Source organism: Lagopus muta, chromosome 11 (assembly GCF_023343835.1).
Source record: "Lagopus muta isolate bLagMut1 chromosome 11, bLagMut1 primary, whole genome shotgun sequence".
In the NCBI taxonomy this organism is placed as follows: domain Eukaryota; kingdom Metazoa; phylum Chordata; class Aves; order Galliformes; family Phasianidae; genus Lagopus; species Lagopus muta.
Genome location: NC_064443.1, coordinates 18,047,778 through 18,062,626, shown reverse-complemented (window position 1 = coordinate 18,062,626; position 14,849 = coordinate 18,047,778). Strand labels below are relative to the sequence as shown.

The 14,849-nt window shown below is 41.3% G+C and overlaps 1 protein-coding gene across 4 annotated transcripts in view; it reads left to right on the top strand.

Annotated features, from left to right (window-relative positions):
* The window catches only part of CRBN (cereblon), a 32,569-nt gene that overhangs the window by 16,687 nt on the left and 1,033 nt on the right, over nucleotides 1-14,849 (top strand). For 2 of the 4 annotated variants that reach the window (XM_048957206.1, XM_048957207.1), the window contains exons 4-11: nucleotides 7,888-8,000; nucleotides 8,135-8,337; nucleotides 9,158-9,307; nucleotides 10,869-11,031; nucleotides 11,972-12,034; nucleotides 12,723-12,807; nucleotides 13,260-13,375; nucleotides 14,676-14,740. In XM_048957206.1, the coding sequence (XP_048813163.1) occupies nucleotides 7,917-8,000; nucleotides 8,135-8,337; nucleotides 9,158-9,307; nucleotides 10,869-11,031; nucleotides 11,972-12,034; nucleotides 12,723-12,807; nucleotides 13,260-13,375; nucleotides 14,676-14,740 (929 nt within the window). In that variant the 5' untranslated portion in view covers nucleotides 7,888-7,916. Of the gene's footprint in view, nucleotides 1-4,875; nucleotides 5,003-7,887; nucleotides 8,001-8,134; nucleotides 8,338-9,157; nucleotides 9,308-10,868; nucleotides 11,032-11,971; nucleotides 12,035-12,722; nucleotides 12,808-13,259; nucleotides 13,376-14,675; nucleotides 14,741-14,849 lie in introns of those variants that run through there. The other 2 variants (XM_048957204.1, XM_048957205.1) reach the window with 2 other exon arrangements.

The window sequence follows — 14,849 nt, the reverse complement described above, 5'->3', positions numbered from 1 at the left end:
TGCTCAAAATGTTGTAAGGCTAAACTCTGATTTTCCATCTTTCATGTCTCCTCTATTCTTCAAAGCGGCTGAAAAGCAGTTAGAGGGTTTCCTGAGATTCCTTTCAGTGTGTATGTTCTGAAGCATCGCACTAGGAGATGGCAAAGATCATGTCAAGGCAGGAAGAAAGTACATCTAGTCTTGCTGTGATGCCTGACATACCATTAACTATGGGGTCAAGGCTGTCCTAACCAATGTGGAGGTCAAGGACAATGGCACTGTGAGAGCTGCAGAAGTCTATGAGCATCTCTAAAGTACCCATTCCTCTGCAATCCTGGGCAGAAATTCATCAGAGGTGATCTTTAATGTCCATTACATTGTAGTTTTTAAAGTGTGTACTTTACCTACCATCTCTGCAGTGATTGAAGTGATGCTATAATCTGTAGTGCTATTAAAAAAAATTCAAGGAGTTAAGCTAACAATATGATTTTCAGTCCAAGTGATGGAGGGAAATCTATGTAAGCCGTCTGCAAAGAATGGGTACTCCATTAAATTTCACTATATTGTCATGAAAGCTGTACAGAAACCTCTGCTCAGAAGGGGCTTGCTAGGTCTTCTTCAGCAATACCGTCTAGAACTCTATATGCAGCCATCATTTTGCTAAGATGGGTGCTGCCAGTCCTGATAAGAACAACGGAGAAGGAAAAAGAAATGTTACAGCTACTAAGATTCACTCTAGTCACCATTGTCTACACTAGGTAAGGCAAAGGAAATTCTGAATTTTTTAATGCAAAAAATAAAAAAACCAAAAAGAATATATATATATAAAAGGAAAGATTAGACTCTGAGCTCTGATAAATTCTTTTAGAATTTTGTATCTGTGTTGGGCACATCAGCTCATTGCTAACCCTGTCTTGAGTGTTTCATGGCAAAGAGTGTTTCAGGATGGGCCAAGAGCAGCGAGAACTGCAGTGCTCTCCAGCTTTATCTGCAAGAGTAGCAGTCACACAGGAATGGGCCTCAGCCCCTTTTCTCAAAAGGTTCATTTATCTCTAAGCTGTCTGGAAGCTCTGGGTTAACACAGAGGCAATAGTCCTACGTGACACAGGGTCTTCTTGACTTGGTATGGCCTTCCAGCTAGCATTACCTAAAAGGGAGCTCTCACTTTCTATCCTCTTTATTGAACAAAATTTCTGTTTATAGTCACATTTTCTTTATGGCTCATGCTGCATGCTGTCTGACACTTGCACTGAAGATGGGTTTTGCACACGTGCCAAATAGTTTGTTGCTTGGCAAGAGTTCATTGGCAAGAGCATTTGCTTCTAAGCATAGTAATAGGCAAGTTTGGCTAATAGGCTCTTTGTCTGAAAGCCTTCTGCATATTCAGAGCTGCTCATTTGTCACGCTGGCCTGACCTAGGCAACAAATACTAAATAAGAGCCATAAATATGCCCTGTTCTTTCCAGAATGCCAACTGAAGTAAGCATTAGCTGTTTTGTGATGCACTTGTCATCTGTTCCTCTTTAGCTCCACAAGCATTGTCCAATAATGCTTATTTCTAGAATAGTCTTCGTAGCCATCACTGAATTTCTGCTTTTGGAAGTGCCTCATTGTGTTCTCTGTGTTCTTGTGGACTACATCTAATATTAAAGCAGACAGCTCTGATGCTGCATAGCTTTGGGATGGTGAAGTTCATACCCCAGTATTTGTGAAGCTGACAGCCCAAGGTCTGTCCTGGCTTCACAGTCAATGGAAGGGAATGTTCCCTGTTCCTTGTGCTCCATGCGTGGGGTGGCAGGCATCTGGCACGTCCTGCCAGTGTGTTACCAGTTCTACCAGTAGCTTGTGCTCACTGATCACTGTAAAGCCAAGAACATCATTGGGCATTTGAAGATGGCAAGTGTCCTTCCTGTTGAGAGTGTCTGGTTAATGATATTAAGATGACTTCATGTATTTTTTGCAACTAGCTTTTTATATGTGAGTTACAGCATTTCTTGTCCTGCAACTTCTTTCTTATTTTCAATATTTAACAATAGTTATTCAGAGGTTGAGAGTCACTTTTTATTTTGAAGTACTTACATATATTACTTAATTCTGCCTAGAGCTAGAGTGTATAATAAGCCAATTAATTGGCAGAATAGAAATCAATAGCATACATATGAAAGACTTTTCCTTTTTTAATTAGACTATAGAGACTACTTTATAAACAGAAGTAGTCAAACAGCATGCTGCAGAAACAGGCAAAAGCCTATTCTGAATGGATTAGGTCAGAGATCAAACTTTCCTATTGTTTGCTGTGAATCCCCTAAAAATAGAAAGCCCAAAGCTAACAGGGCAGCACAGTTGGTCTCCCAAGTAACAAAATCAGCAAAAGTGAATGTTACAGCACCATCTAGTGCTTCTTGTTCCAGCAATACAGTAAATCGTTTTTCTGCTTAATTCGGGTATGTAGGTGGAGAAGAGGGAATGCATTGGATGCTTCTACATCCTGACAACTTATTTTCTGTCAGCCTGTGCTGAGATAGGAGGGAGCTGAGGGATGGAAATGAGCTTTGCCATTTTACATGGCCGGAGATTTTGCCAGTACAGCTGCTGTGAGTTCCTCCTATTTATCCTCTTAACATTCAGTTGGTTTTTCCTCCTGAGAACAGTTGAGATGAGGGCACAGGAGTCCACATGCTGAAAAAAGGGAGACAAGCACCGCAATTAATTAGCAAAGTGACCAAAGTGAGTATTTGGTGGGAGCAGAGATTTTTGGTAGAGCGTATGTTCTCACTCGTGTGTGTAAATGACTGACAAGTGGGAGGTTGGCATTTGTCTGCAAACACCTTTTGCTGAGAACTCCACTCACATTGAATGCATTTACCTCAGGTCACCAGCACCCAAGCCTTTCCTTTCATCCTGGCTATGACCCTCAGCAATATCAAAAGAAATTCCAATTTTTGCTATGTTACAATTATTATAATGTCCCTTACATTGCTGTCCTTTTTTTTTCTTCTTCTTCTTTCCCCTGTGTTTTTTTCTTCTAGAAAGGTGATTGGTGTCCTCTGACTCCAAAGTGCCATGAGGTTAATCAGCAGCAGTTTTGCACATAGCCACTATTGCCAGCCATTGATTGCTAGGTACAAACGAAACAATGTGAACTTGGGCAGTAGACCCTACAGGTACTGGTAGCATGGCACGTAAAAAGTGTGTCTAATCGATGTTCTTACAAACAGCCCTCCTATAAATACACGAAAATTTATGGCAGCTGGCTGCGTGCCTCTTCGATAAACAGCTGCTAAAAAGAAAAAAAAAAGCCCTTCATCATACCAAATTGCTCTGACTTCATCTAAATTACAGTAATTTGGGCTACTCACAGATAGATTGACACTGACCAGATTAACGTACTGTGGGATATACGTACAGTTGCCTTGATCAAATCTAATACAATAACTTGAGATTGACACAGCTGCTCTTCAGTCTGCAACCTACTGCTTTCTGTCTTTAAGCAGACCCTGTGCTGATACCAATGGAAGAACATGGCCTCTGGTGCTTCCAGTCTGAGTTTGGAAACATGGCACGTGCTGAAGTGTGAGATTAATGAGCCACACTCTTCAAACTAGAGATTGTCTTTTGTGATAATAGAACCAAACATTCATCTATTAAATTTACTTTCTCAGACCGTTAGGTTAAAATAATAAAATTAATCACACCTCAGAGTGTTTCAATAAAATAAACATCCCAATAGTAACTTGTTACCCAACAGAAATCACATATCTTAAGGAAAGAATTCCTTTCACTAGGCCTAGAAAAGCTGGTGGATACTAATATAGGTAATTCATAGTCACAGACTAAACTAGAGTTTATGTCCAATCTGCAGTATTGGATTTAGGATTAAGGCAGTAACTAGAACTGTACATTCTGCACACAAATATAGCTCTTAGCAGTGTTAACATCACAAAGACGTGATCTCATCCAAAACAAGAATTCCTGGGTTTTGGTCCTAGAATTTCCAGCAGTCGTCATTTTAATTTTTGTTAAATATATTTAATATTTCGCAAAACAAAACACCTCATTGTCATCTGAATTGAGAAACTCGGCAGCCATTAAAAAAAAAAGTTCTATCCTTCATCACTCTGGAAACATGCTTAAGAGCGTGACTCAGACGTATCCTTTGCAGTTGTATGGAAAGAAAAACCCCAACACCAGAAATCCAGCTGTATTAGCATGCTGAAAGAAGTGAAAATTACATCTTGTCACTGTTTATTTCTAATCAGATGTTAGGCTTTGTAGAAGAAATGGGTTTTCTTAATATTTGTTTGCTGGACTGCGATCCAGCACGTCTGCAGAAGGATTTGTTGGGTTTTATCGAGGCACGGGTGGCAGCTACAAAACGCTGGAGCGGTGTGTGTCGCACTGAGCTGATGCAGGTAATGCAATCTCGGAAGAACTGAGTGCTCATTTTAGGAACGCTTGGTGTCTCATCAGGGCATCTGTAACACGTTCCTTTTGGCAAACGTGATGCTGAATCTTGTTTGTATTAACGCTGCATGGATAAGGTTGAAATGCCCCCCGTGATGCTGAGGAGCCCAGAGCCAGGTCTGACAGCCCCAGCAGTTACTGGGGCCTCTGTGCTATTTATCTCTAAAATATGTTTCTCCTTGAACGCTTTATGAAAAATAAGCTGCGTTTACTTTGTTCCCGGCTAGGGGAGGACACTGCTTTAGTGGAATATAAGAGGCATTTCGTGAGAAAAGCAGGAATTTCTCGCCCGGGGCTGATCTGCAGGGGCTGTTTGGGGAGCATCGCACGGCTTCGGCCAGCTGTGAGGCAGAGCTGCGCTGCTCCGGCCCGGCTCCGAGCACGGCCCGGCCCAGCGCCGCCAGGGGCCGCTCCACAGCGCCTCGGCTCCCGGCCCGGCGGCTCCTCCTCCCGCCACCCCTCCCCTTTCCCAGGCTCCTCTCCAGGTAAACAGCGATGGCCGCCGAGGAAGGAGGTGGCGGACGCCGTAACATGGGGAACCACCTGCAGCTGGTGCCTGGTAACGGAGGAGGAGGGGGGGGAGGCAGGGCTGGGGACGGCTGCGAGGGGCGGGGGAGGAGCCGGGGGGACGGCGGGCCGCTGGTGTCGAATGCGGCAGCGGGCCTGGAGCCGCCCTGCCCGCCGGTACCGCCCGGCCCGGGCCGTGTGGGCCCGCCTGCTTGCCCGCCTGCCCCGGGCTGCGGGCTGTCAGCGCAGGCCTCGCCCATCTCTGGCTGCCTCGTGTTGGCAGCGGAGCTGTGCGGGGGCTGTCACTGCCGAGCAGCGATCTGTGAACTGAGGGCGCAATTCTGTAGTGGGTGAAGACACTGAGGAATTGTGCAGCTGGTCAGGGGAAAGGTGCCGAGAAGATGTAGGTCCTACCCAAGTTAGCGAATGCGGATAATCCGCTTGCTAGATTTGGGCCGCTCTGAAACCAGATGGAATTGGAAGGAGTTGTTTGCTGATTTGGAAAGGCTCAGCTCCAGCTCGGTGCTCTGCAGTGCCACTAGGGAGCAGGGAAAAGCAGGAGGTGCAGGAGAGCAGTGCTGGATTGCACGGTGCCCTTTGCAGAGCAGTTTGCACAGCAGCGTGCTTCGTCTGCCCAGAGCAGAATCCTCGTGAAGGTGCCTGCTGCATATTAAGGTCCATTTTTAAAAAGATTATTTAGAATGTGGTGCCTCCAAACTGGCATGAGTTCATGTTTTTGGCTCTGTAAGCAACTCCTGCTAAACTGGAAAAAAATATATATTATTTCAGTAGAAGCATGTACCTAGTGGCGAGTCAGTCTTGCCAGTAACCACTGTGATTTGCTGTGGAAGGAAATAGTAAGAGAATGCTACGCCGGTATATTTCAAACAATGTAAAAACACCAGCCTTAGTATTTCCTGCCCTGTTTCTGTTTGTTAAATGAGGTTTGTATTTCCTCGGTTCTGCACAAAGATGTTGGCAATGGGTCAGGATGAGCATCCAAGAGTGCCCAGCCTGCACCGAGGGAAGTGAGGGCGTGCTCACACTCAAGCTCTCGCTAATTGAGAAATTAAAAAATCAACTAAAACACAATTAAGAGTGATGAAGATACAGTTCCATTTGTCTTTCGTCTGTCAGTCCTGTAGAGTGACCAAGAGGACTGTGAGGATGGTGTTTTTTCCACGTTCTTGTGGTGCTGCTGCTGCAGTGAAATGAGTCATCATTCCTCCCAGCCTTCCAGATTGCCTCTGCCAGCACACAGCCGTTAGGGTGTGATTTTGGCAAGGCATGCAAAAGTTTGCGGGGTGCAGGGTGCAGTCACTCTCAGATGAACTGTTAACTCCTATTGTGTTCAGAAAAGCAAATGAAACTGCCTTTCTCTCACAAGCTATTAAAAAGTGCTAATGATTCATGCGACTTAATGAGTGCAAGTAAACCAGAATGTGGTTTCTGATGGAGGTGGCTTCCCTTCCCCCCAGCCCACAGTGCTGCTCCAGAACCACCCAAAAACTTCTTCCTGCTCTGCCCCTGCAAAAGGCTAGAGATTGATGGCCCTCTTCTACGTTTTAAACTTTTTGCAACCACTGATGTTTAGGATTCCTGACTGCATATTACAGAATGAGTAAATTATGCAGAAATTAATATTTTTTTACAATAATGAAGGAAGTGGTGTCTTATTGCTTTAAGTTAATTAATGAAATAGCAGAGTCTGTAACCTGTTTTCTGCTGGATCATTTCTATTGTGCTGGATCATTTCTGATTGAGATGAATACAATGCAGGATGGATTTGAAACATCAGTGGGTTGTGCTGTTCCTCCTACAGACAAAGTATGCAGTGCAGTAAATCATGCAGGTTTTTGGGTTTTCTTCAGTGAGTTAAAGCAGAAACATAAACAGTGCTGTTGGGATTGTCCACTGTCAGCAGACACTGATGTGAGAATCCTGCAGAAGTTGCAAGGTTTATAACATCTGTTTCAGATGTAGGGTGGTATGTAATTATTGCAGGTGTTTGAAGTGTAAGGAAATAGGGTGCAGTAATGCAATACAATCACCCACGTGCAGTAATCACATTGTATTCTTTTGGGTGGATGCACAGGCCTACGTTATAATTCACAGCATGGACAGTGAAACCAGCATTTTAGACACGCCTCGTTTGTTATCTTCAGTGTGATTTTTTTATATTTACTTCTAAACGTACATATGGATTTTATACAGATAAACACAAAATAAAACATGCAAGCAACTTAGCTGTGTTCTTGCTTGAAAGCAATTTTGGGATTGATTCTAGGCTAGAAATGACACGAAAATAGTAATCCTTAACTATGATTTTGTTCTTGAAATTCTCTCCAGAGTCGTAACATTGCTTTCCTTTATAGTTTGGGCCTTTCTGTGTGTGCAGTGCTGGCTTTTGTGATCGTGTTTGGTATACACAGAGGAGAGGTTGACAGCAGTGAAATTGTCTAGGAACATCAGCAAGGGTATTTGCCTGAGTACTAAGCTTCAGGTTGCTTGTAGCTCAGTTGCTTTATGTACTTAGTTGTATTGTTCAGTTTTGTACCACGTCAAGTGGTGCATTCAGCCTCCTACAGGAAATTAAGTTGGTTGGCATCCTTGTGTTGCAGACAGAAAGCATTCAGAACTGAAGTAGAAAACAACTTCTGAAGTGAAAATCTGAACCGGCAGAATTTGTGCGTTACCAGCTGCCCAAAAAACTTGTTCCTGAGCTGTTCAAAAATACATCACCCGCTTCTGAGTCTTTCTACAGTGCACTGATTTTGCTGTAACAACAAGAAAATTATTTACCAACAGCAAAACTGCTTCCCAGTGGAAGGCAATGGCCTGGGGATATTGAAGGCATTTCTGTGGTTCTCTGATTTTTCTCAGTATTTTCATCTGTGCTGGTTGATGTGTACACAGCATTCTGTGTGTGCTTGTTAGCAGAGAGCGAGGAAGAGGATGACAACGAGATGGAAGTTGAAGACCAGGATGGTAAAGAAGCCGAAAAGCCAAACATGATTAATTTTGACACCAGTTTGCCAACATCACACGTGGTATGTCTTCCTGTAGATATCTTCCATTAACTATGTTTCAGAGCAGCTTTGATTGTTTTTACGTGACTCTGTCGTAAAAACCTTGACTCTTATTTCATTTTATCACGGATGTTACTGTGACTTATTGTGTTCAGTATTTAGGTTCTGATATGGAAGAGTTTCACGGGAGAACACTGCACGATGATGACAGCTGTCAGGTGATTCCAGTGTTGCCCCACGTGATGGTGATGTTGATTCCTGGACAGACGTTACCTCTTCAGCTTTTTCACCCCCAAGAGGTTAGCATGGTGCGGAATTTAATTCAGAAAGACAGAACATTTGCTGTTCTTGCATACAGGTAAAATACATGGGTGAGTTTGCTGATGGTACGCAGCATGTGTTTTTAGCACAATTTCTTTGGATAGTAAATCAAGTGCAGTTCTGTGGTGAAAACTAAGTTGTGGTTTGAAATCGTTAGATAAAAATATTCTTCCAGCACACTGTGAAAAGTAGCATCTGTGACAGTAGATCTGTGACAGCATCACATTTAATTAAGAAAAGCAGAAAGTGTCCTTGTTTGAGCACGCTCCTGATTTTGCTGTTTGAATGCATTGCCTCTGTTTTACTTACAGCAGTCTTGGTCTGAAATGTAAAGATTTGATTGTTGTTCTGAACCTTTATTGCTATGGGGGTGTATTTGCTTGCTTTGTGTATAAGCAAGCACAGATGGAGGTTTGACAGTAGAGGCACGTGAGATGGTAGAGAAGTGGAAAAGGCTTATGTGTCCCAAAAGAAGAGGGAGCATTTCTCCCTCTTATTTGCCATTTACTGTGGTTTAATTATGTAGGAAGTGGAGTAGTTATTTTTAGGAAGTCAATCTGAAGAAGTTTGGTACGTTCAGAGTCTGCCTTTCAAGTTGCTGAGCACTGTATTCCTAGATTCTTACCTCTACCTCCTTAAAATAAAGCCAAATAGCAGAAAAAATCACACCAATGTTAGAATTAGCTTTTAAAATGGGGAAAAAACGTTTGCAGCAGTTTGAAGGCATTTCACCACATTTAGCTTTTTGATTAAGGCTGGGTTGCAAGATTTTACAGTCAGTGCAGGTGGATTAATGTGAGGTGTCTGAACTGTCCTATTTGAAGGGTACTTAACTTTTTAAATTCTGTTGCTTTTAGTAATGTACGTGAAAGGGAAGCACATTTTGGAACAACAGCAGAAATATATGCCTACAGAGAAGAGCAGGAATATGGAATTGAAACAGTCAAAGTAAAAGCAATAGGAAGACAGAGATTCAAGGTGCTTGAAATACGAACCCAGTCAGACGGGTAAGAAAAGAATGTGTTTGATCTTGCATACTGCAAATCTTGTTTGACCAAGAACATTTATCTGTCACTGCTGCTGCATGTGGCCTTTCAGTCACACAGTTGGCTCATTAGTGTTTTTATACTTAATCAGCAGGTTCTGCAGCTGTGTGTTTCAGTTGTAGCAACTAAGATTCTCCAAGTAACATCAGCCTGTAGGTTGATTTAACATGTGTGCGAAAGTATCTGTCAGAATTATTTTGGTTCTGAAAATTAAGCTGGAAATACCTCTGGCATCCATGTTTCAAACCAAATGTGAAATGAGAGGAGGCTGTCCTCTATGGAGTGTGTGCCTTGTGTTGTCTTGTGGAAAGCCTCCCTGATACCAGCTTCTATATCTCTGAAAACCTGTAACTTGCTTTTTCTGAAGTCCTCTCTGGAGGTCTGTACAGGACATGTTCCACTGAACTTCATGTGCAGTTGCAGCTCTGAACTGCTGCAGGCAACGGTCTGACAATACAGCTAATAACCAATTGCCTGCCCTTTTTCTGTTCTGAGTGATCTTTAACTACTGAGCTTGAACAACGTACAGAAGCATCCCTGCACGATTCAGATATGGAGAGGACAGTAACTGATCCCAAGAGGGGTGGTTTTCTTGGGGATGACTGGAGGCTGGTAGTAATATTGAAGGGATAAGTCACTTCTCTTGCTCGTTTTTCCTTCTGTAAAACATAAAAGCACCTTAAAATAATGGTATGCATCTTATATTTCAGCATCTCTGGTGCATCATACTGTTAAAAATTAAATTCCTTCCTTCCAGGCAGTGTTCTTGATAGCTGTGTAACTGTTATCAGACGCGGTGGAATAGGTGACCTGGTTGATGGTAGGATATTAAAGGACGATCAGAGCTTATATCCTATTTCTGCTGATTTTGAACTCTAGCTTAGCACATAAGCTTTTGTGGTTTCAAACTGCATTTCAGCTAAATGAGAGTTTGGTATGTAATAGCTGACTGTTAGTTTATTACCAAAGGTAACTCGAGGAGACAAAGATCTGAAAATCCACTGTGAGATGGTAGAATATTGTATGTGTCTGCCACAGGACTAACCTGTGCTCTAAAACATATGGGCATCTTGTTGTATCTCATGGAAAAAGAAGTGAACTGGGAAAGGAAAAATAAACAGCGAGTAACTGAAAACATTCTGTAGGCCAGTGCAAAAACTATTTGGGAAGCAGCTAATTCTGGCTTTCAAAGGCAAATTAAGAATAGACAGAGGAATCTAGAATTCGTTGCTTCTACTTTGATTTTAGGTGTACTGAATTTCAGTCTACACCAGAGTCCAGTCAGCACAATGGCTTAACAAGTTAGCCAAGGCTGCGAGTTCCTGTTTTAGAGCAGCATGTGCTTGGTTTGTTAATAGGCTGCATGTTTCCTAAGGTAACTTGAATTACGTTAGCACAACGTAAACTCTGCTATAACAGATTCCTGCTTAAATTCTGTAGTACCGTGTGTCGGTAAGCACTAAAACCCAATTTTGATGCTCTTGTGTTTGTGTGTATCTCCATGGTTTCTTTCTTTTCTCAGAATCCAACAGGCTAAAGTACAAATCCTTCCTGAGCGAGTGCTGCCTTCAGCAATGGCAGCAGTACAGCTGCAGTCTCTCAGCCGACGTCACGTATTTCCTTCTTCAAAACCCACAGCGTGGCAGGATCGAGCTTTCCGTCAGTGGTGGCAGAAGTATCAGAAGGTTGGAAGCAAATTGTTTGTTTCTTGTTACTGGTTTTCGTGGTATTGAATTCCATCTGTTTGTCTTCAGAGGCGGATGCACAGCTGGGATGCTGGATAGCAAGCTCCTGTTTTTTGTGTGTTCTTTTTTAATTACAGACTGTGATTATTTATCAGCTAACCACAGTAGGGAAATGCATGCTGTATATGAGTTTCCTTTGTTTACTATTTTATACATGAACACGTCAGAGATGATGCTAATTGCTAAAGCTTATAGATGATGAAGCATTGGTAGAAAAAACAGCAAGTGTTTTTTGTTTGTAGGTAGGTCAGAAAAACATCCTGACTTTAAGTAGCCTGAAAGTTTTCTCCATCGGTTCTGTTGTGAGAAAACCTCCTCTGGAATTTCTAACTGGCCCTGTTGTTCGTAACACATTGGTTTTCCTCTTTAAAAATATATTTTTGAATTTGTCTTTGTCAGCTTAAGATACTTGAAATTGCTCATTAATCTCTTTCTTTCATTTTATATATTTATTCATTTGAACAAATTGATACGAAGTGCTTTCATCACCTTACATAGGATCAGTAATTGCTGTGGTTGCTGAGACATCAATCACTGATGGAGAAACGAGATGCTTTACCTAATTGCACTTAGATTTTTGAACCATCTAGATTTCAGATATTCTTTTGAAAGGCAATAATTCCTTATTACTAAGTAGTAAAAGTGCTTACAATGCTGAGACAGATTTTCTGAGAAAGTCCAGGTCTTGTCTGTCTTGCACAAAAGTTGTAGCACGCAGTGCATTTAGAGCTTCAGAAGCCTCATGAAATATTGGCAGTGATGGTGATAATTTGTTGTGTCCTTAAATAACCAGATGTCTGGTTTACACAAACAAAAGAGAGACACACGTTGGTAAGATCTGATAATATTAAATAAAAATTGTTTCTGATTTGGATTTCAGAGGAAGTTTTACTGTGCCAGTCTGACGTCTTGGCCTCCCTGGCTTTACTCTCTGTATGATGCTGTAAGTATTACCAAACAATATATATTTTGTTTTTTGTATCTGTTTACTGGATGATAGTTAGTTTTATTTTGTTGTCTCATAAGTGTATTTTAAGAAGGGTACAGCTGGTAGTTTACTGGGAAGAGTTGTAAAGGCTTCCCCTCTGTATGGTTGGTCCCTGGTGCTAGGAGTGTGCATCTGTCATGCATGACTGAGGTTCAGGTTCCTGCTGTGTTGTCTTGGAGCAGAAAACTCAATCTTCTGTCCCATGTGCTCCACGTGAGTGTCCTAACCAGCACAGCACTTGATAGTCTCAGGTGGGTCTTTCCTGTTGGAGTCAGTATACTTTTCAAAAACCTTGTATTTTTCTTCATATACTTAGGTGGAAAGGTGTATTTAATACATAAAGGCTCAAAGATGGAGGAGGCTAATTCTGCTTAGCCCAGATCTATACATGTCTAGAATTTAAATAGTTATCTGCTTACCTCAAATGAGATTTAGAACTGTCGTGGGTTGTTTTTTGCCCATTTCCCATCTTGTTTTGTTCTCAGCTTAAGACATGGAGGTATGAAGTGTCTGTAGTTAGCATTTAAGACAGGAATTGTATCATGTCCACTAGGGAAAATAGTTTCCTGTACATTTTGCTTCTTTTTCCTAAGAGAACAGAAATACCAATGTCCTTATATTAGGCTTTTTTTCCTAACAAAAGGAAACCTTGATGGAAAGAGTCAAGAGGCAGCTACACGAATGGGATGAAAATCTTAAAGACGAGTCTCTTCCAACAAACCCGATAGGTATGATCTTCAGCTTATGAACTGAAAGTAGAATTAGGAAAAAGAAATCCTAACACCTAAGAGTGTGAGAATTACTTTCTATTGACAGTCCATTTCTGACTTCTGAAGTTTCACTTCAGTTGAGGAAATGCTGGTAGCTGATGTTGTCATTAGCTTTGACAAGAACTCATAAAGAAATGAATATCCTCCAGTTGTTCTAAAACACTTTCAGTAAAAGAAATAAAACTCTCTTGTGCTCCTTATGGAGGGAATGTGATTTAAATGATTCATAAGAAAATGAGCGAAAAGCATATGAGATTGTTCAAGTTTTCTGCAGGTGTCTGGATGTACAGAGATGAGCTCTGAAAGTCCATTATGAAGCTACGTTTTAGCTCTCGCTCTGTAACTGAGTAGAACAGGCAGGTTTATTTCTTTCTGAAATTCTAACAGGCCTGCTACTTTCTCATTTCTAGATTTTTCTTACAGAGTTGCTGCTTGCCTGCCAATTGATGATGCCTTACGCATACAGTTGCTTAAAATAGGTAGTGCTATTCAGCGACTGCGGTGTGAATTAGATATTATGAACAAAGTGAGTACTGTTATACCTGTTATTTACTTTAAAATTCTTCTTCTCACCACCATAAAAAAAAAGCAACTTACCATCTCCTGTAACAAATAATACTTCTGGGCAGTGAGCCTGGGAGTTTTTATTTTTCCTTTGCCTTGAGAGTTGGCTCAAGGAAGAAACTGATGTTCATTCTAGACTTATTTTGCAGCAAGAACCCTATTTGTTTTTGTTAGAAATCATATTTCAACACCGTGCTGCAGTGCCTTCTCCAAGAGATGGTGCTGTAAGTCCAGTGTTGCTGTTCCCAAACTTCTGAACATCAGGACCCCATATTGCCAGCACAGTGTACTGCAGTGAAGCAGTGTTGTGCTGTGAAGACTTCTTTTCAAAGATGTTTTAAAACAAGTGATCTTGTTTTCTTGCCATTCCATGGCCATATAATGCATATAACATAGGCCACGTCATTTCATTTTTACATGGTACGTCGCTTAATAATGTAACTCTTGTTTTATAATGCAAGTATTGGACCTCATGTTGAATCCATGTTTCAGTATTTCCAATAGCAGTTCAGATTGCCACTCGTGTTCCAAAGAGCAAACACTGAAAGAGTCACCAATATAGATAACATTGGTCGGGTGGTTGGTAGCGAGAATATGAATTCAACACTGTTGAATTTCTGGCTAGAGAAACCAAGTTTTGGTGACACATTCATCACAACACACCTCCTGAAACATGGTAACAAAGCCTTCTGCTGAGCTGATTAAAATGGTTCTTTTCTTGGCAGCATTAGTGATAAATTGTTTGGTTCTGCTTTATAAATATCGTAGGAGATAAATTACCCTGTCATCATAATGAAGAAAAAGGTCAATGCAGCATAGGTATTTATCTTGATTAATCTGAGACAATTGATCTACATTGTTCTCAAATTTTAGAAAAACTTTAATGATTACATTTGTATTCATTCTACCTTTTCTGTGTTATATCCCAGGTAACAAAGTTGGTTTTTTTTGTTTCTAAAGTAGCTTTTAAGGATCGTAGCAATTTGACTCATTGCTTACTCGGGTTTTTTAAGATTAAAAAAAGTGTATAGATTTTTAAGAATTAATCTTAATGATTGCCATGAGTAAGTAAAATGCATGCAAATTGTTATCCTTTGATAGAAAGAGTAAAACATGAGTGAGTGCTGCCCAGATAAACAGAGGAATCAGTACAAAGTTTGTTCTGAGAGAACAGAAGAGAAATGTTGTTATTTGCCCCTGTGCTGCCAAGTATCTGGAAATGAATGAAGTTATCCTCTTTTTTCTTGTTTCTCTTCTTCAAGTGTACATCTCTCTGTTGTAAGCAATGCCAAGATACAGAAATAACAACCAAGAATGAAATATTCAGGTGAGTTTATTGCTCCTAATCAATTAAAGCACATGATAGAGACTCAGGTTTTGAGGGCAACGTGATGATAACCCCCTTAAATGGGGTGGATCCCATAACAACATCCTAT